This window comes from Varroa jacobsoni, unplaced genomic scaffold (genome assembly GCF_002532875.2).
Source record: "Varroa jacobsoni isolate VJ856 unplaced genomic scaffold, vjacob_1.0 scaffold_277, whole genome shotgun sequence".
Lineage (NCBI taxonomy): Eukaryota > Metazoa > Arthropoda > Arachnida > Mesostigmata > Varroidae > Varroa > Varroa jacobsoni.
The window spans coordinates 93,174-119,430 of NW_019213179.1; the positions used below are offsets into that span (position 1 = coordinate 93,174).

Below are 26,257 nucleotides of genomic sequence, written 5' to 3' on the forward strand. Positions count from 1 at the left end.
ATATGTATGCTTTTACAAGCACTGGTTGTGGCGCTTCATGTCATTGCTTCTATGGCATTAGTAATTGCTATCTGTTCTAAACACACACTAATGTATGTACTGGTCTATTTATGTGTACTACAACTGTTTTGCAAGACAAGAGAATTGGTACGTAACTCGCTATTCGAAGTGTAACTTTTTCAGTAAGGACGGTTGATACATATAAGAGTCGTAGATAAATAGAGTCGTAAGATATTTCGTTGTAGGCACTAGCTTGTTTATTTTTAGTATCGTCAATAAAGCACGTAGTACGACCATGTTTTTTGATTGATTCACATGACCGTCATACTAAAGCTAATGATTGGGTATGTTAAATAGATCGCCATAGGGCAGTGTTCAATTCTCGCCAGTCCAGGTCGCGTGTAAGCCATATGTGTACACCTATGGACAGTCAGCGTCTTCGAAATGGGTAATACGAACCTCTTCTCAGTTTAATTTGCATGCTTGTTTTCATTGTAGTAAGCGGACCGACATATCGACACCAGAACCGGAGGTATTCTGAAAAAGCCGGTAAGACAGTCTGTCTTTTAATAACATTACGTTGATTACGTCAACAGCCGACAGTGGATAGCACCAGCGGTCTGAGAAACGTTACTGAGCACTATTGAAAGAACGCTATTCATAAAAGATCATTCTGGGGACTCTTATTTTCTGTCGTCTGGCGAAAAAAAAAAAAAGTCCTAAAAAGTTTCATGCAGGTTTTACTGCTGTGTTTGTTTTATTTTTTTGAAATTCAATGCGAATATGAAAAAGATATCTGTTTATGTAGGTAGTATAAAGCATGTGTGTGTACGAGGTCACTTGGCCTGGCTAAATACCCCCCCCCCCCCATTCTAAAATTGCAATTTATACTTAATAAAGACCTACACTTAAAGAACGCGTAAAACTCTTTTGGGAAAGACAAAGTGACACACATTCCTGGATGACAACTTTTTACGGTATCTCTGTTATGTTTGGGGAACAACTTTGCTGTTTGTGTGTTTAGTTTACACGTTATATGGCCTATATTTTGTTATACATGAAAGAAACTGTTTTAAAGTCTGAAAACAAAATCTGTCTACTAATCCTTCTTTTTTATTTTAGTCGAATTGTTACTTTTTCCCTTGACCATTTTCTGTCATGACGAACGTGTTTAAACGTTTCGTTTGGTACGACCATGCTGTCGATCCGTCAACTCTTTCCAAGTTAAAGACGCATTAATGCTCTGCAACTGTGGGTAAATACACCTTCAGTATCAAGCAGGCATCATCAATACAAACACATATAAACCTAAAAAAGGTCAGATATTTTTAGACAAACACGTATCTTTAAAAGTCTGCTCTCACTTTCAACATCGGCGCCCTCAACATGCCCGTCTCGCTACTGCTTTATTTCTGCCCCCCAATCGTCTTGCTACTAGTAGAATCATTTACATCGTATATTTCATCACTGTCCGTCCGTCTGTTTGAGTCAAAGGCCATCTAGGGCCTTAGTTTTCCGCCCTCTAAGCTCCTTCCTCAAGCTCTCTTGTGAGCCCGGAGCCATTGCTGCTCATGGAGCGCTGCTTCCGTTCCCTGCTCAAATGAAGAAGATAGTTTAGAAAAAATGAAGACGGCTGTTTCCGGAGATCGCTTATAGCAGGAGTAGCACTTTTAGCGTATCTCGCCGGACCTATCGTTGCCATGTTAAACTAGTTCGTTGCGACACCATGTTCAAAGTGTAATCCCCGCGGCGATCAGCTTCTATGTCGGCTACAAGATATGATCCTTATATACATATTGTTCTTATGATAATATATTAGATTTAATAGAAAATGCTACGCTGTGACTATACGTCACTATAATACGTATCTTTCTCACTAGCTTCTCTCATAGGTCAGGCGGTTTATCTATTTTTCTAGCCAGGAAATTTTCAGGTTTGATGTTAGGTTACTCGTCCAGCTAAATTTTGAAGCCTACTTCACTGTCCTGTGTGATTCCTCATTTGATTTTCTAGTGAATGAATAGGTGAAAATCTGTCGGCTCAAGATCCGGAGAACGTTAGTGGTCCAACAAAACCTATTATACGAGGTTCTGGAAACGGCTTCGAGGATGTCTGTCGTGTGTGTGGCTTTGCGCTGTCATGGAGCGGTTTAACCTAGTTTCCTTAGTTGGGTCGTTTCCTTTGAATAGCTTGACTGACTGAATACAGTTTGTATCGATAAATTTCTAACCTGTAGGAAACAATTCCAGTAAATTGGGCTGTTGCAGTTTCGCCAAACGCAAAGCATATTTTTTTTGGATGAAGATTCGGTTGTACCCTAGGCTGCGGTTTCCCTCTTCGATGTTGATCGAGTTAAAGTCCAGAGCTTGCCCTTAGACATTCCGTTTGGCACTCAGCACCAAACGAGGTACGCCTATGCCCGGGTTCGAACCTAGACCACAGCGTGTCACTAGGATTGGCATGCACACACGTTGCGTACGAAGCTATCGCGCAGACGCTTAATCTTCTAGATCCAGCCATCCATTTCGACCTCTGGTTCATGTTGACGTACATACACTTCTCATACTCGGTGATGATTCTGTGCATAAATTGACCAGTGTAGCTTCGAAATGTTAGATACTGGATGAGATGTGTAAATGCAACGTTAAGCCATGATTCATTGTTGCAAGTACCCAAACTTCATGTTTCTGCGTAAATTCGAGGGATTTGAGGTAGCTAGCGATGGCTGTGTAACCGCGGCCCAATTTTCGAGCTGTTTTTCTTCATAAGCGACTTTAGAAGATCGTCATTGAAATCAGACAGTCGCCCAGAGTGAAGCGCAACCTCTAGGTCGCGGACTCTGTTTTCAAATTTGGCAAATAATACAATGTGGTTACAGTACGACTGTAAAGCAAAAAGAACGTTTTCGGATGGTGTATCGGAATTGGATAACAACTGAAAGGAAAAGAGAACCTAAAGTTGTTTAAAAATTACGAGGACTTTTTCCAATATAGTTGTATATTGTATTTATTAGGCGAAAACAGAGCAGAATTTTTTTTCAGTTTTTAAAGGCAAATTTGTAAAAAAAAGTACTGCGACAAATTTGTAACGTAAACTTAAACTCTGGTGATTAAAATTGTTCTATTATATTCCAGCTGCCCATATAAGCTAGTTAATGGGTTTATTGTTTCTGAGACCAACGAGATGGTATTTATTTGCTTGTGAATTACAATCACTTAGTTCAATAACAATACACAAATACGGCATGTTTATGATCGGTGTGTATACGATCGACATACTATCAACAGCTGAATTCCATGAGCGTCCTTGATTACTTTACCATTATTATTATTATTAAAGCCAGGCCAGGAGCCTCCTATTTGTCCTATGAGCTCTGCTGAAACACCATGATAAATTTCCGAGATCGACTGATTAATTAATATACCAAAGATCCATCTCTAGCGGTAACAGCTTCCATCGCTGCCATGCATAAATTTATCCCCCTATTCCTTATGGGTTATGGCGACATCGCGCCACGTTAACAGTGGAATAGTAATTTAAACGCAATTTTCATATACAGTGTGTTATTACTAGCAATATGAAAATTAACTCGTAAGTATTAAATAAATGTGTATGTAAATAAAACAACAAGATATGGGATATTAGCGTCAAGCTCGATTTAAGGACTGAAAATACATTTTTTTTTGGCATAGTGAAGATACCAGGCACGCATGATTAGGTCTTAGCAAATCTTCGTGAACAAGCGTCGCCTAATAAGAAGTTATCAGATAACAGAACCTATCAAGTGAGTTCTGTAAACTCTCTAACGATTTTCCTTAAGATAAATGTTATTGCTTTTGATCAGTACGTTCACGCCATAAAACCCATAACCATGATACGATGTTCTATTTACTGGTCAACTTTGCATATCTCACACCCTTCTAAAGACAGCACCTTATGGCGTTTTTTTTTCAGTACACCTTCTGGCTTGATTTACTGCGTCTGCTACTTGCTGACTCTGTCTAGCGGCTTCTTCCTTGTCGTATTAAGTGAACAGCCACCACGTTCGCATGAGATACGTGCGCGACAGGGCAATCACGAGCGATGGAAGGAACGCATCAAAGGTGGGACGGGCGATTTCACGCCGGAAATCCTCGCCCCTTTTCGGCTCGTAGGCTTACTTGCTCTGTATTCGGACCCGGTTCGAGCCGGCAGGCGGCATCTCGTAAAAAGAAAGGCCATATAGAAAGAGAGCGCTGAATGATATCGTAGCTCTGACAGATCCGGTCGAGGTCACCTGCATTTGCCTCCATATAATAAACCCCATATTATTCAAGACTTCGTCATCCTCTAAGCATAACGTCTAGCGGTTTGCTATCGTCGCTTGCTCGTATACTACTGACACGATGCGGATCGTGAGACCTGCTCCGGTTTGAGGGGCGTTAGGGGATGGCCAGCACCCTTGGCGGTCGCATTAGATCCAATGTAGTGGAAAATAACTATGTCCTTCACTTGAAGTGGCAAGGCGAATGCCTTTCGGTAGAGCACAGCAGCAGCAGCAGTTGTCTCGAAAGCCCGGTCAGCTAAACTCGTCTAGGCAGATAATAGGCATCGCTTCGATAACATTGGGCCGTTTGGTACGGACGACTTTAAGGAAAACGAGTGGAGGGATATGTCCCCACTGGCCTCAGTGCTCCACGAACCTAAAGGACGACCACCTCGTCACTCGGTGGGGTTTGCAATAGAAAAGGACAACGGCACCTTTTTCTGCTAGCTATGCACATTGACTAACTGACACTAGGCTGCACCTTCTCGTTCTATTCCTTGGAGGTGCGGTTATGTGATAACAACTCCATACACGTGAATCGATAGATATTATAATGCAGTCAATGAGCAAAAAACATTGATATTTAAGACTTGTTTATGTCTACAAATGTGTTCTAATTTGAAAGCTGACTTTTTCGGCACGAGCACTTTGTACAAATCGACATTTCATGGCGGAGCGGTTATGCCGCGGCTCATATCCTTGCCGCTCTGCAAACAACCCAAGTCGCTCTTCATGCGCCTCCCATGCTCTCTTTTTCTCGTACACACAGTTTTTGCGTCATTATCATTTGGCTAAGCTAAGCTCATCTCACTGTCAATTCCAGTTTGCAGCTATCACGAAGACCGCTGCTGTTTTTTTGACAAAAGCAACCTGCAGCCGCATGCATGCGGCCGGAGTATTACAAAGCCTGAATGGGTCTCGACTTCGAGGCTATTCCCTTACCTCCAACGTGAATGCCGCCTGCATTTAAAGCAGATAGTAGTGCAGTGTTTGGTATACTTCCCGTATGTGCATTGTGTTACCGACGGTAAACGTTTTTGCACAACTTGGAAATTTACAGCCCGAGATGCTTGCTTTATACATAGATGCTCCAGCCAACGATCGAGCCAATGCATAGTGTGAATCGAATGTATTATCTAATCTACTAAACCTCACAGTGGGGAACGAATGCGGATATGAGGCGTGCGAGATTACTCCAGCGGTAGTGGCGTTACTGCGAAAGACGAACATAATCAATTTCCAATGTTTTTTGCTTGTTATTACCGGAATACTGCCACTGCCTTGCATTGCTACGAAAATGGCCTACGGCCTTCGAAGGCCCTAAAAAAAAAAGCTGTCGCGGTGCAACTAGAAATTGGAGTGATGTTATATTAACAGCTTAATGCTTCTATACTAATGAACATAATTAAATCCCTTTTTCGCAGTCATTAAAAAAATGTATTGCATAATCGTTACTTGTTGTTTTGTGCTTGTCGAATGCAACGGTACAGTGGTCCTTGATGAATATCCGCACTATACAATTTCCCATAGTACCTATGACGTGGCCAACAACAAAGTATGTAATATATAGAACGGAGCTCTTAGTCATTTTCTCCATACCAAGTCCTGTTCCCTAATTAATGTTGAACATAGCCCTACATCGGAGAAGCATGTTGAGTATAATATTGTAGCTTGCAACAGATGTTTTATTTCTCTAACCTTTCTGATAGCTTGCGGCGCACGTATTTGTCGGCAAGTATGCTCATTTTAGTAATGTAATCATCGAAATTGACACAGGCCTGAAACCTTTGTAACACCGAACATTACCACTAACGCTGTAGTCGTACATAATGAGTAAATTTGCAAGAGCAGCTGCAAAAATAGTTGCATCCAATTGGTATGGTCAACTTCCTGTCTAATCGGCACTTCGGGGCGGAAATACGTTAGAGCCATCGTTGGAATCGAATACAGGTAAGTCTGTCTTTACTCCCAAGTACATCCCTTCGCGTACGCCATTCCCGATCTATTTTCAGCCTGCTTGACAGATCTCTCTTTCTCTCTCTCTCTCTCTCTCTCTCTCTCTCTCTACCTGTACATTATTGGACCTATAAGATATGCACCGATAATATTGGATGCGTGTACACTATATAATACTTTATCATCTGATTGTCCATTCAAATTTGTATTGTATACGCATCTATTGTAGTCGTAGCATCGCTTTTTGTTCCCGATAGGGGAGCTGATGGGCGAAGAGCAGCTGAGGCGGGTCCTCATTTGCTTAGCTGAGGAGAATCATGCTTGTTCGCAAATCCGTTCAGCTCCCGTATTTCTCATGTTGCTTCCCATCACGAAAACCCCACTAGTAGCAGCAGCAGCAACAGGTGCTTGCAGGTGCACATAGCAATAAGAGTTTTTGTTCACTCGTGTAAGTTGGCTTCGAGGAGGACAAAAGGGAAGACCTGCAGTGTAGGTGCAGGACAAAAGGTAGAGTAGGAAGTTTCGTTTGTTCTCACCTTCTTCATTCTACGTTCTTAGAGGAAAATCTTTAGGGTGGAAGCTTAACTAGCTTTAAGAAAAGGTAGATCCAGGACAATGACCTCGCTGCTGGCACTGTCGTTGGCGCTGATACGTGTGGGGGCGAACGGCAAATCAACAAGAGAAAAGAAAGGAATGTCTTCTGCAAACGCGGTAAGCGTCTAGGTGGTAACGGAAAAAATGACCGATAGGTGAGAAACACTTCGGGCTCAGCGGACAGTCCTCATTGAACTGCTGCCTGTCGTGTCCGCCGTCCTGCTTCCTTGTCCCTAGTTTTTTTGCATCTCTAAAACTGGTGCGAAAAGTGCTAGCAGTGAGCCCATTCATCTCTGCACTATGAGGCACTTGTCGTAGCTGTACGTTCTATCTATTGCGTTAGTTTTGTTTGCTTCTTCCAGTCCCCCTGGTGGTCTGTCTGTTGGATTAATTGATGCCTCGTTGTGCTGCCTACTGATTTGTTGCGCACATTGCAAATGCCCTTTTTCAGTTTTCCGTATCATTACCACTACGAAAATCATTCAGCTTAATCACTACTTTGAAATTCTGTAAGAATGTTACTCTGGTAACATGAGTTAAAACGATCTGTAACCAATGATGTATGTTACTGATTTTATACTGAACGAAGATAGCTATACTAAGATGTCTGCGTAGGGTGCAGATGCGACTGTAAGGGTATAAATATCGTATACAGTTCCAGTTTCATTTAAGACCATTTTTTAGATGGGTTTGCATGATTTCTAAGAAATACGTTTCATAAATTACGTACATTGGTAATAGTTCGCAAATTAGACGATGTATATCACTTATACCCAGTTATAGACAAATTCAACTTATACCTAATCTAAGTTCTACTTGTTTAGCTATCCTATATACAATCGTTCTATTAATTGATTGCTGATATTATCATAATTCAAGTTAGCTCAGCAGATGCCGACAAATCTTGTTTATTTTGAGTTGAGAATATCTCAATTTTTCAACCGTATTCTAAGCTCGCAAAGAAAATGCGAAGTTTTATTGTGTGTGGATTAGCTAATAGATTATAATTCTTCTGGAGTAACGATTGAAGGGTTTACATTAATAAAAAGCGATTTCGAACATAGAAGGTTCCTCTTATCATCTTGAATTTCGAAACGTTACGCTTGCCAAAGAACCCATTATATGTCACAGGCTTAGATAAAATCTTTTTGAACTTTTGAGATATCGCACGGCAAATAGTAGTAAAAAATTTTAAGGTCATACTGTTGCTCACCGGTCGTCTGACAGCTAGCAATGAACAGGCAGCAGAAAGCGTGCGTACATGTATCTCTTCTTACGTACACTCAGAATCGGTGTCAGACTTTTGCAATATTTGTTTTTTCAAGGACTTACTGACTTGGAGCGCTGTGGGTATAACCATTCTTCACATTATCCGTCATGGTCTTCACTCAAGTAGCGCATATAATTCAGTGGTATTCAGAGTCATGGCATTGAATTTCAATACACATTTGCATAAATACAATATATACACTCGGTTTTAAACTTTCCCGTTTTGGAAGTTTCGTAAGCTTTCGTTAATTTCCTAGTTCCAGCCATCCATCGGCAAATCGTGCATTGTTAGATTTTTGACAAAGCTTTTTGCTTCGACGTGAGAAGTTCGTTGCCCCTTTCATGCGTGCGCAATCTCTAAAAGTTTGTGTACAGTTAGATCGGTTGGTACATCCTCACATACCGAAACCTACGAACTTTCTCTTCTAACCAAAGGTTCTCCTTCGACTCTATAACGCGGCTAACGTTGTTTCTCCTACTTTCTACCAAACATCTTTCGGCACCGTACACAGCAGCCTTCATCGATATGAACCCCTGGGTGCTGCTTCCACTGCTTGCCTATACCTCCGAGTCTAAGCAAACCCCACGCTTAGGAGAGCAGACAGCAAGCTTTATCCAATCTAACTACGTAAGTAGCCGGCCTAAGTCGAGTCGATCCCCAATCAGCAGCACCGACAGCAGTGGCTATGTCCCCTCTCGATGAAGTCCCTGAGTGAACTGACGGAGCGACCCACCAGCCTAACGGCCAACGGACAACTCAATCAACGCACGCTCGACTCGAGGCAATAAGGGCTCCTCCCTTCGAGATTCGGCCTGGCGCTTCGGCCGCCGTTCTCACTAGGCCGTCTTTGACCACTTACATCTTCTTGCCTGCCTAGAAATCTACGGCGTACAGCCACGACCAGCCGTCAGCTTACCAAGTTAGCTAGCTTAGGGCTTTACTTAGGAATTCATACTTTAAACATCGAATACGGCCGCCTTAGCTTGCTATCAGCTTCCCTCGCATCCCTAATCGCTCTTGCCTCTTCTTCCCGCCTGAATGCGTTTTCGAATCACTTCTAAATCTACCAATCGGCCGAGCCCAACCTAGCAGCATATCCATTTGAATGTTCGGTTTGGCGGCAACTGCTGCTGCCGCCACTGGGCGTTTTGCAGCGTTGCTTTTTTGTAGCTTGCAGACTAGCATCGAGAAAGGCTCGTAGGACCCACACAAGACCTCACCACTTCCGCCGAGTGCTGGTAAATTGCCAGACGAAACCAATCTTTCTATCAAACTTTAAATATATCAGTGTAAGAAGAACGTTATGATTATGGATACGGCTTGACTCTTGCGAGAAACTGCGAGAGACGAAGCATAAGAATAGAACGGGAAAGAGAAGGAGAAACAATGCTAGAACAGATGACGCTTGGCATCATGAAGCACAAGCGAATGAGTGAGCAACTGACTAACCGCGTTGCCTGTGCCCATCCATACCCGCCCATGCAACTACCTTAGCGGCGTTATCTCTGACGTCGGCGCTATTTTTCGAAGAATGGACGACAACCGGTGACCATGGGACATTTCTTCCTTTTGGCTAGACATCTATTATTACTCTTTTGAAGGAATTTGCTCCCGAACTCACGAGATGACTGGTGCACGAAAAAATAAAGAGCCGAACCAGGCCACTCGGTCAGAACCAAGCGGCTTATTATACTTCTATTCATACAGACAGGGGAGAAAAGCTGGTGCAAGAAGCCGTGAGCACGAGTGGGCGAGCGGCCTCAGAGGGCCTGTATCTTAGAACAATAATAGAGGATGTGTTCTCATTTCTATGCACCGACTTCCGAAGGCCCACTAGATATGTACAACTATGCGTAGTATATTTTACCGACCATCAGCCACTGGCCGTCTCCTGGCCTATGCGTTCAGCCTGCTCCGCTCGACGACTCTTGGGAGATACCCGGCACTGTTCACTTCTGGACCCAACGCTGACGTTGGGCAACGTACACGCGATAAAAGTAACGGCTATCCCCCCGCTGGAGCCATAGAAAAAGACGTAAGTGTACTAGTAGTGGCAGTAACGAAGGTAGCTAAAGGGCAAAAATCCTTATCAGTACTGGCCCGTTTTGCAGCACTTCGTACAGGTGATGCCTATAGATGACGGCAAAGAACGTCGTGGGTAGCGTGAGTGAGGCTGCATAAAGTTATATGGAGACGTTGTGTACATACAATTGCATACACGAACATGTATAAGAAGGAATACATAGAGAACCGCAGAAATGACCTTACAGTTGAACGATGTATGGCCTATTAAAATGGGCTTTAGAAAAAATAATCATTTTATGTACCTGTAAGACAACAAATTTGGATAAGAGGTAAAGATATTGACTAAATATAGTATATAAGTATTTTCAAGACGAAATAGTGCGTCGCTTCAGTTTCAATATGACGAATAGCGTATATTGATTTAAAGTGCAGCATAATATTTCTGTTTCATACGATCCGTTGTAAGGTGACATCTTGTTAAATCAATCCTACCACATCATGGGCACCGAGCTTGCAAGCAAATATATCTATGTGCGCGTAAGAAACAATATATGTGCGTATTTTTCAAAAATGTCAAACTAACCTTCAGTCATATATATATATAGCTGCAATGTTTTGTCTAGCTCAACGCTTATGCTACGCTTTGATTATTTTGGGGTTTTGACAGGGAGGATAGGTTGCTTCGAACAGCGGGCCTGGAGTTGGTCGAGCCCTCGAATCTTCTTAAATATGAGGACTGTCTATGACTAAGCGAAGGCAGGGGAAATTGCTTCGGAAACGAAGCCTCGACGACCGTACTACAACTTCCATGCTCCGTACTTACGACAGGTGTGTCTAGTATGGACGTATGAATAGAGCGGGCGAACGGTCGTCCCTGGCTGCTTGGACATTCCGTCAGTCGGTGAACTGTTGGCTACCTTCTTCGCCGCTGTGAGTTATGTTCTAATCGAGGAAACATCGAGAAACTAATCTGTGTAAATACGTTTGTCTTTAGCGATCCGAGTCGTTCTTTTCCCTTCTCCTCAGCAACGGCGGATTAACTGAACTAATTGAACTCAGTTCCCTTGCTAACACCATGATTGATCTGGCTCTTGGGGAGGGATTTGGCATTTTGGCCTCAAAAGTGTGAAGTGCTCCGACAAGCCACATCCAGGTAACGGAACAGTCAAGATGAGCAAAACGGGGTGTTGTATGTGATGCTTCTAACTTTCAGAGCCTCCTTTTATCAGTTGTATGTCCCTCGACAAAGGTATTGTCGTCGTCAACGCTTACGAAACAGGGGGGCCACGTTACTGGCGTTACTAGCTTCATCCGTCAACCATGCATGCAACAAAGTTGCCCTTTACGAGGAACAATGCCGGTACAACGACAAGGCAATTCTTCCAGCAGGCTTAACCAATAAATTATGCAAGCCATCCGACGTGTGGGTTGCATAATCTATTGGTTGGTCGTCTCATAGAATACGGCCAGACAATTTGGCCTTGCGCAGAGCGGATCTTTTCTAGCGACTTACTGTGAAGATTGTAGCAGAAATCGAATAGGCGATAACAGAGTTATTATTGTTATTATGTCGAATGTCTGTATTCGTCTGTAACCTTTTATGGATTTAAGTGCGGCCAACATGTTTACTAAAATCCGAACAAAATTGTCCCTTTTTGAGTACACGCGAATGGAGGCTGAATGCATTTGTGCCGTGTCGTTTACATGCGCACGTTGGGAACAATAGCAATAATCAAGATCGCCAAGTCGTCACATTTGACGGACAAACAAAGTCGCCTGCGACAGGTCAGTGAAAGACAGGAAAAACGTGAATGGAGGGTAAGGGAAAAAAGACGCCCATAAAGATGACACATAGCCCACCAAAGAACCTAGCTGTGTATTGTGCATCGAGTCAGATTAGATTGATCATTTCGTTGTCCCCAGAGAGTATGTGCACCGTACAGATCATACTTTAATAGACATAGGCGGGTGTACACGCTACCTCGCAAAAAGGCGCTATGATTCCTACAGTTACGCATATGCAATGGCTTCCATGTACGCTCTGTGTCTATTACCGACAAATAAAATTAGGGGTTACATTCACAGTGGACGACGACGAAACACGTTATGTGTTGCTACGAATAATAGGACGTTCGGGTAATGTCGGTGATGGAAAAGGTAATAGCCATAGATCCAGGTCAAAGCTATGATTTTCATCCTGTGATCTGGCTCTTGTGTCAACCTAGTACGTATAGTAAGCAAGGCATAAAACGAGGTCAAGCTTCTGTCCTATGTATACTGGTTCATGACTATCGGTTATCCGCCGTGACATATGTCACTCATTATGCAGTAATTACGATAGAAAGCAGGTTCCATATCACTCTAAACATACAATAAACTGCTGCAATCACCGCAGCAATAAACAATAACGATAAAAATAGCCGCTATTAAAGCCCTTGCAGTCGATGTTAAAGCGAGCGACTCAAGCGTTCGTACGTAACGTCAACCACAGATGCTTAACCCGGCCTTGCGTAAGGGAGCAGGAAACTTCGATTCTCATCGATCGCTTTTTCGTTTTGGTAGAATCTAGCATGGATCCAAACGCTAGCGATTATGCAGTTAGGTGCCCCACGCCTCCCGTCGCCCATTCCTTCTTGGCCTGTTTTCCTAATTTGTGTAACAGGAATCGAACTCTTTTTCATGGTCGCCAGTGTCGTCGTAAATGTCATTTTCTACTTTTTATTCTATCTTGCACTTTTTATTCAGCTGGCTGGCTCTGGCGCTTGAGACACGGCTGGACGTACCTAGCAGTATGACGGTGAACGGGTTGAGTTCATTCATTGAACACGCAGCTCAACGAGGGACAAAGCAACGGCAGCGGCCGCAGCCGGAGCAGCTCCCCTAATGCTCTGGTGGAAGCTATCTTGCGTGAACGCGAAGAGTGTCGGGTTCTGTACAGCAGGATAGGCGTTACGTACACATTTTTCCAACTGCTTGAAGGGGCAGAGTGCCAGAGAAAGAGAAAGACGGAAGAACGACAAAGCAAGAGGGAAATAAATACAAAGCGAGTATATTGCCCGGTTGCTATACACACTTTCCCAGAAATCCAAACAGTACGTCAAGCTCATTCAGTCCGAAAGGATGTGCTGGTATGGGAAGGAAAAACGTCAGTTAGCCTATGCACTTCTACCATCACTATATTCCTACAGTCCTCATTACCCCTTTCTCTCCTTTCAGCGGATGTACACATTTAACGGCGGGCTACGGTACCGTACCTAGGGCTAGTGACTGGCGGTTTGCTGGAGGTAGTAGCGAAGGAATGGCCCGCCTGCCAAGTCTATTCGACAGCCGTTAGTGCTGAGGAGAAGCGCCATGGCAGAAGGCCATTTTCCGTTAGCCCCAGGATCATAATCAGCCCTACGCTCGTCAACCGCTTTCTATCAACTTGTCGGCGACCGCGACGACAACCATAACGATGACAGCGCTACAGTTCAATTGTCGCCTCATCCCATCCCTTGCTCCCCCGTTCTAGGCCAGCTGACTGTAACGGCGGTCGTTGTTAATAAAGTTCATTTAAGGGTTTGTATTTCAGTGTCCATCCTTCCTTATCCTTTCATTCACCCTACTCGCATCTTGCTTCAGGAGCCCCGCTCGTAGCACTGCTACAAAGACAGCGTGGCTAGCTATCAGCGTTGCTATCTTGCCTCCTGACGCGACAATCGACCGAGTACGACCGTCCAAGTACGCACGAGTCGAGCACGGTCTAACCCCGACGCTTAATGTAGCGTATCCTCTGTTTTCACTCCGCCTTCCTTTTCAACCTCCCTTTTCGACTTCTCTTGTCTCTCATCGTATTGCGACCTCATACACTCAATTAGGCGTTGCTTTGAACTAATTAAATGCGCGTGAACGACGTCAACGCCTGTGGCCACTGGCTTACGGAGCCAGGTTTAAACGGACTTTACTGCGAGAAAGAAACTTGTCAGTCAACCACATTCGTTGCTTCATACAGGGCTATCTTATACAGGCCACGAACGTCGTTCGACTTCGAGCATCCCGTTTTCTGCGACCTTTCTGGGAAGAGAAGCTCTTCGTTCGTCTGGCTCGTACGAAAACCACGCCCTCAAAACATGCCCATACCTATATGCCTCCATTTGACAACACATTCACAAACGACACATTCAGCGGGTCGGAAATGATAAACCGTTGCGAAAACTGAAAGCGTATCACTAGAGAAGGCCGAAAGGATTGGAAAATGTTTTATGTTATAGCGCTCTTGAAGATGACGAATGAGAGAAGGCAATGATAAACTGCGTCGGGTGGTACGGGCCGGGATAGCACAGCGAACTGTCTAAATTATTGTTGTCTCTCGCCAAGGGTCATTATTGCTGTTGATGTGCTTAAACTTTTGTATCCCTTTTTCATATCATCTTTTAGTGTCCTTCTTCCTTGTCTTGGCTCGGTGTCTACCCAAATACATGATTCTATAACAGCAGATGCAGCCCTTTGGAGAGCCCCGGCTTGCAGTTCTATAGTTAACTCACCTAATTTTGAACATATTGTCAACTTCGTAAAGAGCGTACTGCACTATAGGCATACGTTTGTCTGCTGCTCGCAACTACCTGCTCCACTTATTCGGCTAGCGATGGCTTGAACAAGCAGGTACCTTCTTCGCCCGGAAGCATAGGCGGAAGGTGCTAGAAAATTGGTAGCAATCCGACTTCGGTGTGGGAGTTAGGGCATGGCCAATGCTGCCTATTCTTACCATCCAGCTAGTCAGCCAGCCAGCGAGTCTTTCTTTCCGTCTAAAGGCGAAAGACGTATCGCAACTTCTCTAGACAGAATTTGGTCTCGTTTGGCTGCCAGTAAATACCTGACCAGTTTCTCGTCTCACAATTTTTCTGTAGCTTCAACATCGAGCCTTTACCTGCTCGACGAATCGTAACTCTTTTGCTGCCGGTTTGCTTGCTCGCTTTCTCGCCAACAAAACCGATACTACATCTTGTTGGCCGGGAGAAGTCTCTTGAGGGTTCGTATAATCTACGCAGTTTTGCAGTGCGAAGAACCTGCGAAGTGCTCTATTCCTTCCGTCTTTATTCGAAGGTTTCAAGTAAAGGTAGCAAGAATGGCAGCAACAGCACCGGCCGCACGTTGCGGACCTTAGACGAGGATATTTGTACTCCACTTAAATGAGCTTTGATGCTGCCTGACTGTATTCAAACGGAAGATGTTCGGTTTTTACCCATACGTTGCGTCTGAAATGTACGATATAAGGGATAGAAGGGTGTTGAACCCAGCTGTACCTATCTTACCTTTTCCAGTTATAGCGATATCAGTTCACAACGCGACTCCATACACCATAGTTAAAGTCGTATTAGGCTACAAACCCATAGCTGATTACAGAAACAAAAGAGACAGAAGTATGCTAAGCTTTCGTAGTAGAAGGCGCAAGCCGGGTAATGAGATCCAAACTGAGATGACAGCTCGAGGAACTATATTTAGGTAAACCACAATACAGAGCTGCACATACGAATAGAGTGCGTAGAGTGCACTAATCCCATATATCTATTAAGGGGGTGCATATAGAACTTCCCAAAAGGGTAAACAATTTAGAAGTGAATCAGCTACTGCTTAGGTTTTAATGTAGAAGCTTTTCGTCATTTTAGATAACATGTTGCCAATAAAAATATTGCCCTTCACATATAGAACCTTTAAAAGAAATAACAATTTTGCCCTGTCAATTGAATTATCACATAGATAAGCCGTAACAATTATCAATCGTAGATATTCCTAAACAATATTAGATTCTTTCTTGACGCCACTATACCAAGATTCATGTCTGCACATGTTTACATCGTCGCCGATGTGTGCCCTAACCTCACGTACATCGTTGTTGCATCGGTAGGATCGGTGTTAGCCTGCAACATCAATAGCTCTCGCTCTCAAATGGATCGAAGTAACCATACCCCTATGGCATAAGTAAGTGTCCGAAATAAGCGTCAGTAATCTTAGTCACTGTCTAATCTAATTACCGCTAATCCATTTACTCCTTTGTCATATAATGAATACCTATGGCGGGCTATGAACCCGCAAACCGAACGTATCGTAAATTGCATCCGCTCTTAGCTAACCCCAGTCATTTCGATGTTGTTGCTTTGTCCATATTGTGGGGTGCATTGCAGCGCGATCTCCTAATCGTACCGTCTCTGTGCTGTTTAAACCGCATCACGACCAAGAATAGTAATATTCCCCGTACCTCTTGTATATTACTTATGGGTACGATTTTGTAGCTCTTCCGCTTTTTGGCTTGATATGGCGTCCCTCCGCCTGCTATGTGTCCTTCCTCTGGCACCAACAACAAAACGACGTTGTATTTTTTAATAAAACCAGCAAAACTGACTATCGTATGCTTAGCCGGAGTAGTCGACGGTCCCGTCGATATAAGCATGCGGAAAGTTGAATATCACTACGGGATACGATGTATAGGTAGTATAAGATAAAATGCTGCAATAAAAAGGATGGCACCCAGCGCGCGGGGGAAACGAATTGCCCCGCGAAGACACAAGGGTAGAACGCGCGCACGCATTCAGGCGCTCTGGCTACACAATGATGCGTTGTGTCTTCGTGACACTATGATCGCGTCTGATGACGACCTGTCTCGTTCTTGTAGCGCCGAAACCCTTCAAACTCTCTCTATTGCAGGCTTCCCATCAAGTAGCAGCACGAACTTCATAAGCTGCTCGATCGTTCCAAAACAGTTTAAAGACATTTTATCTTCCATAAAGCAAACCACAGCACTGCAACACCTTTAATATTGCCGGATCTATCTTTACTACTAGAGTTGTCCGACGGTTTTAAGGGTCTACTAGCAGTGTCCTATGTGCATACAATAGACGTTGCGAACCCAATGCAACTTTGCTCATTTACCGAGCGGCCCGATTTTCTTATTCTGACTCCCCGCTTATCCCTATTATTCACATACGGTTTAACCTCATGGACCCGGCCACTCGCGATTTACTAGCGGGATGTCGATTCCCGAGGAGGTCGGGTCGTTTGTCGCCTGCAGGCTTGCCTGGTACGGCCTTGCTTGGCCTGCTGAACATATTTTAGCATAACAGCAGCAGGAGCACAGCAGGCACCCGTAGCTGCGATGGCAGCGCCAGCAGCCATAGGAGCAGAGGCTGGTGGTCGTCTGTCTTGGCCGATTCATTCTTCATATTCGAAGCTCTATAGAATTGTGTGCATCCTGCCGTTGTCCCGTAATCCTTGCAGTACTACCATAACTACGACCGTTGCGTCACGACGCTACGCCTCTGGCTTTGCCGTGCCTGCTGATTTTTCGTCAATGAAAATGACAGACCGGCATCTCTTAGCCTGATCGAGCGTCCTGCTTTTAGCGGTTTGGTTTACTTGGGTGAAGCGCTAGGTAGTAAATCCGAACGCAAACGATAAATGGAAAGACTGAAATCAGGAAGAAAGAGGGAGTCACTGCTTGAGGTACATAACATGAGATGTCAACGTACGAAGTAAGCGAATTGCTTCTCGACTCTACCAGTTTTAAGATTCGCTGGGAAGCTCCCCCTTCGTGAGCCTTTTCAATGGGTTAGTAGCGCAGTTTTAGCTGGTGGCTGGGAAGGGCTTCACACTAAAACGCTTGACTCATGTGCCAGTAAGAGCATGTTGTCCGTCTGCCAATTCATATGCGCGAACAAGCAACAAGCCGAAAGTAAAATTGTGCTTAAAACGCACTACCCCAGGGGACAGGAAATGCTGAGTAAGGGAATAGATGGATCGTACCCACGGGGACAAAGGCTGCATGCGTGATCATAATAAAGTAGATAAAGATATTATAGATGTGCATATTAAAGCGTGTACATAACGTAAGTTGAGAAAGAGAATATGATATGATATGAATACTATTAAGCTACCGAAGAATCTAGCTAGTCCATGTAGTATACAGTCCTTATGTTTCACGTATACATTTCTTTATTGCATACACATTGAAGCTTCTTAATAATTGTGTGCAATGGCTTTTTTGACGGATGAAAACGATCGAAATCCTGAAGACCTAAATCTAGAGGATACGAGTGCTGAAGCCATTGCTCAGTTTTTTATTTCCCAGTTCAAGCCTCAATTGAAGCGTGACGATTAAATCAGACATTATCGTTCAGTAACCATACTGCACACTGCTGATCGCTCCGCTAGGTATCCATAACGCTCTTCAAAGTATAGTCACTGACCGTTTTTTCTCGGGCGACACACAACAAATACCTCGGATTTTTACTGCTAGCATGCACATCAACATAATTTGTTTGACACTGCCACCAAAAGTTGTCTAGCTTCATTATCCCGCCTGATCTTTCTCTGGCGAACGACATAGGTTGCACAATACTATGCCATGCCTTATCTATGGCGACGGTCATTTGCTAGTAAGAAATATCCGCAGTGTATACCACATTTACTTGTATTCGCCCTAGACCCATTTGATAAAAAATATCTATTTTGCATCAGGGTGCTTCTCAGTCAAAGGCTTGATGTAAACGTCTACATGATGTTGTGTGTTAATGGTATACGTAAAAGGTTATTGGAAATGTTTGATCCGCCAAATTTCAGGATAGTTTCAGGACAAACCAATACATACGTATCGACTTTGTTTATTGCTCTTTTACTTTTTATGTACGTTACAGCAGATTCGTTTATTTAGCGTTTTAAGTTTCGCACAGGGATGTTAATACGGATTTTCATAAGAGCAGCGTTTTCACTAGATAACTATACACGGAAAATTACATTACAATTTCCAGGCGTCAAAGGAGCGTTAGCGGCGAACTATTTTCATTTCTAGACGAGGCTCAGTATTTTTTTTAATTCTTCGAGTTCTTAATATCATCTCATTGCTTAACTACATTTACCCACCATTACCCCACTGAAATTATACCTAACGGTGAACAAGGTAGCCGTTGACTCAGCTTCTTTACAAACGTCAGTGAATTTCCAAGTTCAAGACCTTTATGGCATTGGAATATACTAGACAATGCCTTATAAAAGTATATACGTACAAGACTCTCAATGATACATTCTAATATTATTCGCCTAGAGCTATAACATTACCTCTATTTAAATTCCGGTTCCAATTAACGCCATTCAATCACGCGTTAAAGTTGTAAATGAGCTTAAAGAATAGCTATTAACCGCGATCCTACACTGCAATTCAAAGAGCTGAACTGTAATTTATTTGGTAAACTATCTTCGATCCTCGGGCGCTTAAGACCAAGGATAACGAATAGGTAATTCTGTAGAAGTCGGTTGTGGTGGGTTCACTTGCAAATTTCAAGTCCCACACCTTTTATTACCACGTCTTACTTCCTAGTGTTTCGTTCAAGTATGCCTGCTAGGCTAACGTCTACCAGGTCAGTAACTCCTTTGTACGCAACTGAGTCTGGTGACGGTTACAATGTTTTTTAAAGTTACTTGCCCTTAACTTAAGGAGTTTTCCAAGGATATCATCAATCGTATGGAGGGGGCGCATTATAACTAGACCGATATTTCAGACAAGCATTAGTTACAAACCTGATCCCGGTAGGTCTATTTAGGCATTGACTCAGGTCCATTTAGAGACTCTGCTACAATTGTTTTGTCCCCTACTCCTACTATTCGGAATTATATGTGTGTTTCGAGTTTTGAATCCTGGCATAATTAGCATTACTTCAAACGTCTGGGCATCAGTACAAACGAAAGTGCATCCATACGGATCTGGACTATTGTTGAATGTAGTTGAAAACATGTGGTAGCTGCACAAGTATTTGGTGACTATACGTGGATACATGTATGAGCGATTACGTACGGTTATATTAGTCCAGTGTAAGTTTAATTCACTGAAGCAGACTTTTTGTTTGCAAGGTTTTGTCCTTAAACCTTATCCTTTGATTCTGCCACAAACTATTACCAAAGAAACGAGTTTTCTTGTTTTTCTCAATAGTCCGCCGACAAGCGACGTGGTCACACCTCCTTCCCTCCTTTACCCGTTTTAACGTCCCAGTCAGCATACAGAGATGTACACGTTGCTGCAGCAGGGGTTATTCGTAAAGCCAGATGGTGATGGTTGGGAGCCATCGGGAGGCCCTATGTTGGGATGGCATCCATTCCTACGTCATTGAACGCAGCTACATAGCAATCGATTATGGGAAAGCACTTTGCACGCGGTTGAGTCGGTTTATCCTGCTTACGCACGTACTGCTCCTGCTGCTGCCGTCACCGCTGCTCTCGCTTTGGACACTCAGACCTGGAGAAGCAGCTGCTAGACGCTCACGCGTGGGAAAGCTACTTTGTACGTTTGTAACATTACTGCTGCTTCTTGTATCGCCCTGCATGCTTGTGGCCGCCTCAGTTCTAGACCTTCCGTCTATAGACACTTGCTGGCGCTCATCGAATCCGAAGGCGGCGGTGGTAAGTGGGAGCAGGCTTGCAAACAGTGAAACGACAGAGAGCAGTGTCCGTCCTAACTGGTCATCATATCTACTGCCATCGGAAAAATGCAGCCATTGGATCTTTAACACAAACAGACCGTTTATGTGATTCGATTAGCCTTAAACGGCAGTAAGCGCTGTCAAAGTAATTTTGCTACAAAGAAAATAACTTTGCCTAATTCATTTACCCTTTAAGCCGAGCTATTGATGGCCTTTTTTTTGCTAATTAAGATAATGTATGGTTGTGTTACTAATCAGGTTTACAGCCAAAAGAGAGCTAACCTGTATTGATATATTTTTGGCAACATTCTACAGAAAAAAGACTGCAACAGCCTTTTGTTTTTTTTTTCACTTTTGTTCATATTTCTGTATGTAAAAAAATATCATTTGTTTTTTTTTCTTATTTTGAGCCTCTCAAAGATTAATACTAATACTATTGACACACAAGTTTCAAGTAAGACTTTTGAAGTCATCCTTGCAACCTCGATGATGTCTCTTCTCCAGCCTCGTTCCTCGCATTTCATACTTCTCAAGTATATATAAATGAAGCCAAACAACGCCTAGTATATAGAATAGTTAATATGAGAACAGTATTGACAAATCTAATAACAGTAATGCGCCTATTCCCACAAGCGTATCCCACAAAAACCCAGCTTTATCAGTTTAGTATTACAAGCACTTCTCTGCCTACTCTTTTGCACCTCTGGATAACCTATTCGCATAATTACTTTAAGGAATGTTGACTGTTTTTGTAGACTTGAGCCTTTTTTTGCACGAAGCAGTAGACAGAGCCTCCTCGGCCATGCGGCTCTTGTGAACCTTCCATCACGACCCAAGAGGCCTTATAGTCCCTTGTCAGCGTTCGATACTTTCGAGGAAGCGAAAGTGCTTTAGGGCCATCCCCAGCCTCCCTCATGACTCGTCTATGCAGTACGCTTTGACAATACTATCAGTAATACGTCGGCAAAAATCAGCACTTTTCTCACTTGGTTACTCTTCTCTTGTGAGACTGAGCGCACTGCGACCACTTTGAAGCGCGTCCATACTGAACGCATCCGTTTCACAGGGCTGTATGGCCAATAAGCAAGCATGGGTAAAGCAGGTGGGAAGCAAACAGTCGGATTAGTAGAGCGATAGTCTTTCCAGATCTATTTTTCGTTTTGCGTTTCTTATTCCTTTCAATCTTCGGCTGAGCTCACTCACTATGGTAACTCATTGGCATCAAATGGCCTAGTTGGCCAATGGAGACAGTAGCTTAATCAATTCAACCTAATCTAACCCACATCCATGTCGATGCAGTGCACAATTTGTCCCAAGGTATATGTACAGCTCAGAGCAGAAAGAGAGTTGCTGACAGGTCAGACATAGCAGGCTTTTTACAGGGAAAAGAACGTCTTTTCATTCTCCTCCGTTGAATAGCTACAACTGGATCTAGCACGCTGCCGCCGTCGTATCAAAGCCGTCGCGTAGTCCGTGGCTATGATCTGTTACGATGAAAGCCGGACGATACGTAAATGGTTCGTAGTGCCCGAAGTCATGACGCATTGTTTGCAGGCCTGCCTACCCGTACGGCTATGCGATGGTCATTCGAAGCAAAGGTCAGCAGCGATGATAGGGTTGGTCGGACTGTTTTTCTGCGTTGGGTAAACTTTGTCAGGCTGCACGATGATGGCTCAACATCTCAACAACCCTCCATCAGCGGGCAGCACCATCAACCATCATCGGCCCGCCGTCATCGAAAGGAGGATTCCATCAGGAAAGCCTAAGTTGAGAAATGTCTCAGAGCCAGTTTCACTCTTCCGCTCATCGGGCCATCTTTATGATAACCGTTCAAAGCCATCCTTTGTAGCAGCAAGGGTCGAACTATCGTCTGGTGTGATACACCTCCGCATCGACGACACTGATCTGCCCACTCCGCAATATGTATAACTACATAATAGGTGGGCAGATGGGTATAATGGGTAATATTGTTCGACACGTCTTCATGCTTCCTGAAAATTCTGCCTCGTCATTAATAGGCCATCGCTATCACTACGTGAAAAAAGTACGAGGGTGTTTTGAATATTTAACACGAAAGCAGCGCCGGAATTTGGCGCGATTGTTCGATCTGTGGGATTCCTTATAGAGCGTATTGGTTGTCAAGATGACATGTTGGAAACAAACATCACTACGTGTTTTTCCGAGCAGTGGCTATTTTCAAACCTAATTTTTTGCATTGGGTTACTGTAAATGTAACGCATATATAAATACATTTAGTCAGCAGACATGGGGGTATTTGCAAGATAACCGATAACAAAAGCTGGTTTTATTTTACACATAGTTCTGCTTCTATGAATGCCTGTGCTCAGCGGCTATCAAAACGATATCGCAAGCATTTTTTCAAACTATTGAAACGTTCAATACAAGTTTTGAAATGCCGTGATCAGCATACTATGCCACACTTTAGGGCGTGGCAAAAGATAGCTAATTATAATATTCACTTACAGCTCACTTATGTCTGATTTATATATATGTAAGAAGCATAAGTATAGTTGCATCTACGCATATATACGATTGTCAGATACACATATCGCAATTTAAGACGCCAAAAACTTTGCTAGCAACACACCCGGTATCAGATCCCTTATACGATTCTTCGCTGGCTGTCTAAGAGAAAGAGATAGAAATCTATGTTAGTGCTTTGACCACTTTAACATCATCGATTGTAAACATAGTCGTTGAGCAGAGAAGCAGTAACAGCCTCAGGGGTGGCCGAGGCTTTTCCCAAGATGACCGTTGCTATTGTTAGCGATGTCGGCGCTGCTGTGGCGTTAGTTGGAACACAGTCTGCTGTCCACAGAAAACACAGGTTACATCTGGCTGTTCGATTGACGAAATATCAACGGCTGCTGTTGTCATGCAGCGGGCCGGTAACAACTTTTTTTTCCTCTCTTGACTTGGAGCCAGGCGATCGTTAGTGGTAGTCACTATCAGGTTTTTTTTCGTTTGGATAGATGAAAACCTCTCCTTTCCGACTAATAGGGTGAAAGCACACTATGTTATCGAAGAGCCAGGACCAACACAAAAAGCGGGGATGCGTTCGAGCACCATGGAATAAACGATGTAGCGCAAATCCTGACGAAACGTGTCGCATCCTCTTTTCCTACAGAATAACATCCCTTACGAAGCCTTAATCCGCAAATGTGCTGTGTTAAAGCTTTTGTTCAATCGAGACTGCCATAGAGCCTGCCCGCTGCAGTCAACGAACGAACCAGCCACTGAGTTAGTTGCCAGGGAAGCTGATAGTATAGCCAGGTCCTATTCCTCTCAGCGGGAACGCAGCGACTGGTAGTGTTATAACTTCATGCTTCAAACCCACAGCCGATCTGCCTTTCCTTACGTGCATGTCACGCGTGCCGTTTTCTTCAATGGAGTCGTTCGTCCCGTTTGCCACACCCCACTGTGTCCCAAAGCCATACAACTGCTTTATTTCGTTGCTTGAAAATTACGAAACACGTCTGAGTGGCTCTTTTTGAACTTCTGAACGCTCGGGTTCGGCTCATGGGCTAGGGCATTATAACACGGACACGGAAAGGAACCAACATACTTTCGTTCATAGCCCGTCGTACTCACTGCAGTCTGTACGCTGTGATGCATTAAGTGAGGACGTAGCAGTCGTTCGTTGCTTCTTTTCTATTCATGACATTTCGTCAGAATCTACTCTCGCCTCGTCCTGGTACTTTGTGGTCGGAGTTTCATACAAGCGTGAGTGCACAAGACTTTTACCGGACTTTGCAGATTCGAAGACGATAGAAAAAGGGCGCGAAAGAAAGGAAGGGGTTATCTTGCAAAGTGAAATTTTATTTTCGCTAGCTTATTTTGCTTATTCCAGACCAGTATATTGCTTTCACGCTGGCCACTAGCCAGCCCAGTCATCTTAGGCAGCTCTACAGAGATCCCGTCAATCAAATCTGTACGAAACTTATACAAAAAGAATCGAAAGAGGCGGGTGGCTTGCGTGTAGCCGAATGTCTGTTCTTCCATGCACGCGTTCTGCGGTCCAATCGTCAGTCCAAAGTGGTAACCTCTGACTCTTTTACCATTCTAGTGGCAACTCAGATAGGATTCGATGACCATCGGCAAGCGGCTCCTAAATTTTCGAAACGTGGGCAGTTACGCACACCTCGTCCATCCGCCTGGCCTTTTTGCTCCTGTGCTTTTTTGCCCTATCTGATTAAGCTCATGTTGGCCTTCCTTGGGCAAGTTACGGCGATTTACTACTTTAAAAGACACGTACACGTCCCGCTTGTCCGTCGTACGCAAAAAGATTGTCCATTGACTTGAACAGCGGAGCTATTTTACGGCACATCAGCCTCGTCGACGATGACGCCATAATGGTAATGATAGGAAGCTTCGCCGCACCGTCTTTCGTATTTTTCGACTTTTGTCTGTTTTTCCATCTTCCTTTTTCTTTTACTGGTTCCTGACCCTTTCTCGATTCATATCACCGCGATCTGTTCGGAGTGCGCACAGTCTTGGTACGCATGCGCGTTTCAAAGCAATCTTTACTTTTTTTTTGCTCAGGCCAGCCGGTTTACATGCTAGAAACTGCTCCCATTGTACTGCAACGTACCGCTTCCCATTGCCTGCCGTTACTTGCTTGTCTTCTTTACCGAACCGCTGCAGAAATTAAGAGCGTCGGCTGCAGATTCGCGAGAAAAAGTTGTTCAAGGTAATCTGCGTTTTGTCGACATTGTCGTCGTCGTCGTTGTTGTTATTTCAAAGGTCGCTGCCCTGTTAGCTTTTAGCAAAAAATCACGGGCCAGCACGACGGCTCTAAGGCACGAAACGATAGTAAGCAAAACAAGCACTGTCGTTTAGCTTTGTACAAAAATGAGGTGGAGCCCTGGCGCGTCTCGCGACGAAAGCCAAACTTTCTTCTATTATTTTAACCTGTGGAAACACAGTGACGGTCACAATACACTCGATTGTGCTTCGGCGATGGCACTCATTGTATGTGGTCTTTATGCGCCAAGCCCGTGAGGATCTGCTATGCTACTGCTAGTGTTCTTTTAGTTGTCACTGTTCTTCTTTAAGCAACGCCTGCGGCATCGGTCGTGGCGACTACAGCCACACGAAGCGGGTTCACCCTGCCGCTCCTGTTGCGGCTAAAACGCTTGGCGGACGAGGAGCGCTGAGCGCCTAGCTTCGAACATCCCTGTCAGGCGCTGAAATGAGCTTTAGATGGCCATTGAGTATAATTCCTTTCTCCGTCTTCTTCTCATCGCCACCTCCATTTCTGCCTGCCCCGTCCCTTGGCCACAGGCCGTTCGTTTCTGGCAACGGGCAATCAACCTAGCAGCTACGGCAGTTGCAGCAAGGGCTGACGTCGACATCCCAGATGACGACCCCGACGAGGCGAAGAGAACACACGCTTACTCGTCCATAACCCCCTCCAAGCCCGCATTTCAAGAAATTAAAACGCAATTCAAATTCAACAGCGACTCATTTGAACGAAGAAATGTACATTTATTCTCCTCAGGAACATGGGGCTGACGCGCTGAGGGGAACGTAATAGCAAGCAGAAGCCTTGAATAGGTGTACACAATGAAACAACCAGGGATACAAGACGGGCGCTGGGAAGAGACAAAACTGTACCCGTAACAGACAGAAAGAAAGAGTCTG

At 44.0% G+C, this 26,257-nt stretch overlaps 1 protein-coding gene across 6 annotated transcripts in view; it reads right to left on the bottom strand.

Annotated features, from left to right (window-relative positions):
* The window catches only part of LOC111258940 (uncharacterized), a 140,768-nt gene that overhangs the window by 82,081 nt on the left and 32,430 nt on the right, over positions 1 to 26,257 (bottom strand). For 3 of the 6 annotated variants that reach the window (XM_086967658.1, XM_086967657.1, XM_086967656.1), the window contains exon 4: positions 460 to 537. In XM_086967658.1, the coding sequence (XP_086823784.1) occupies positions 460 to 537 (78 nt within the window). Of the gene's footprint in view, positions 1 to 232; positions 538 to 26,257 lie in introns of those variants that run through there. The other 3 variants (XR_015310378.1, XR_015310376.1, XR_002679302.1) reach the window with 1 other exon arrangement.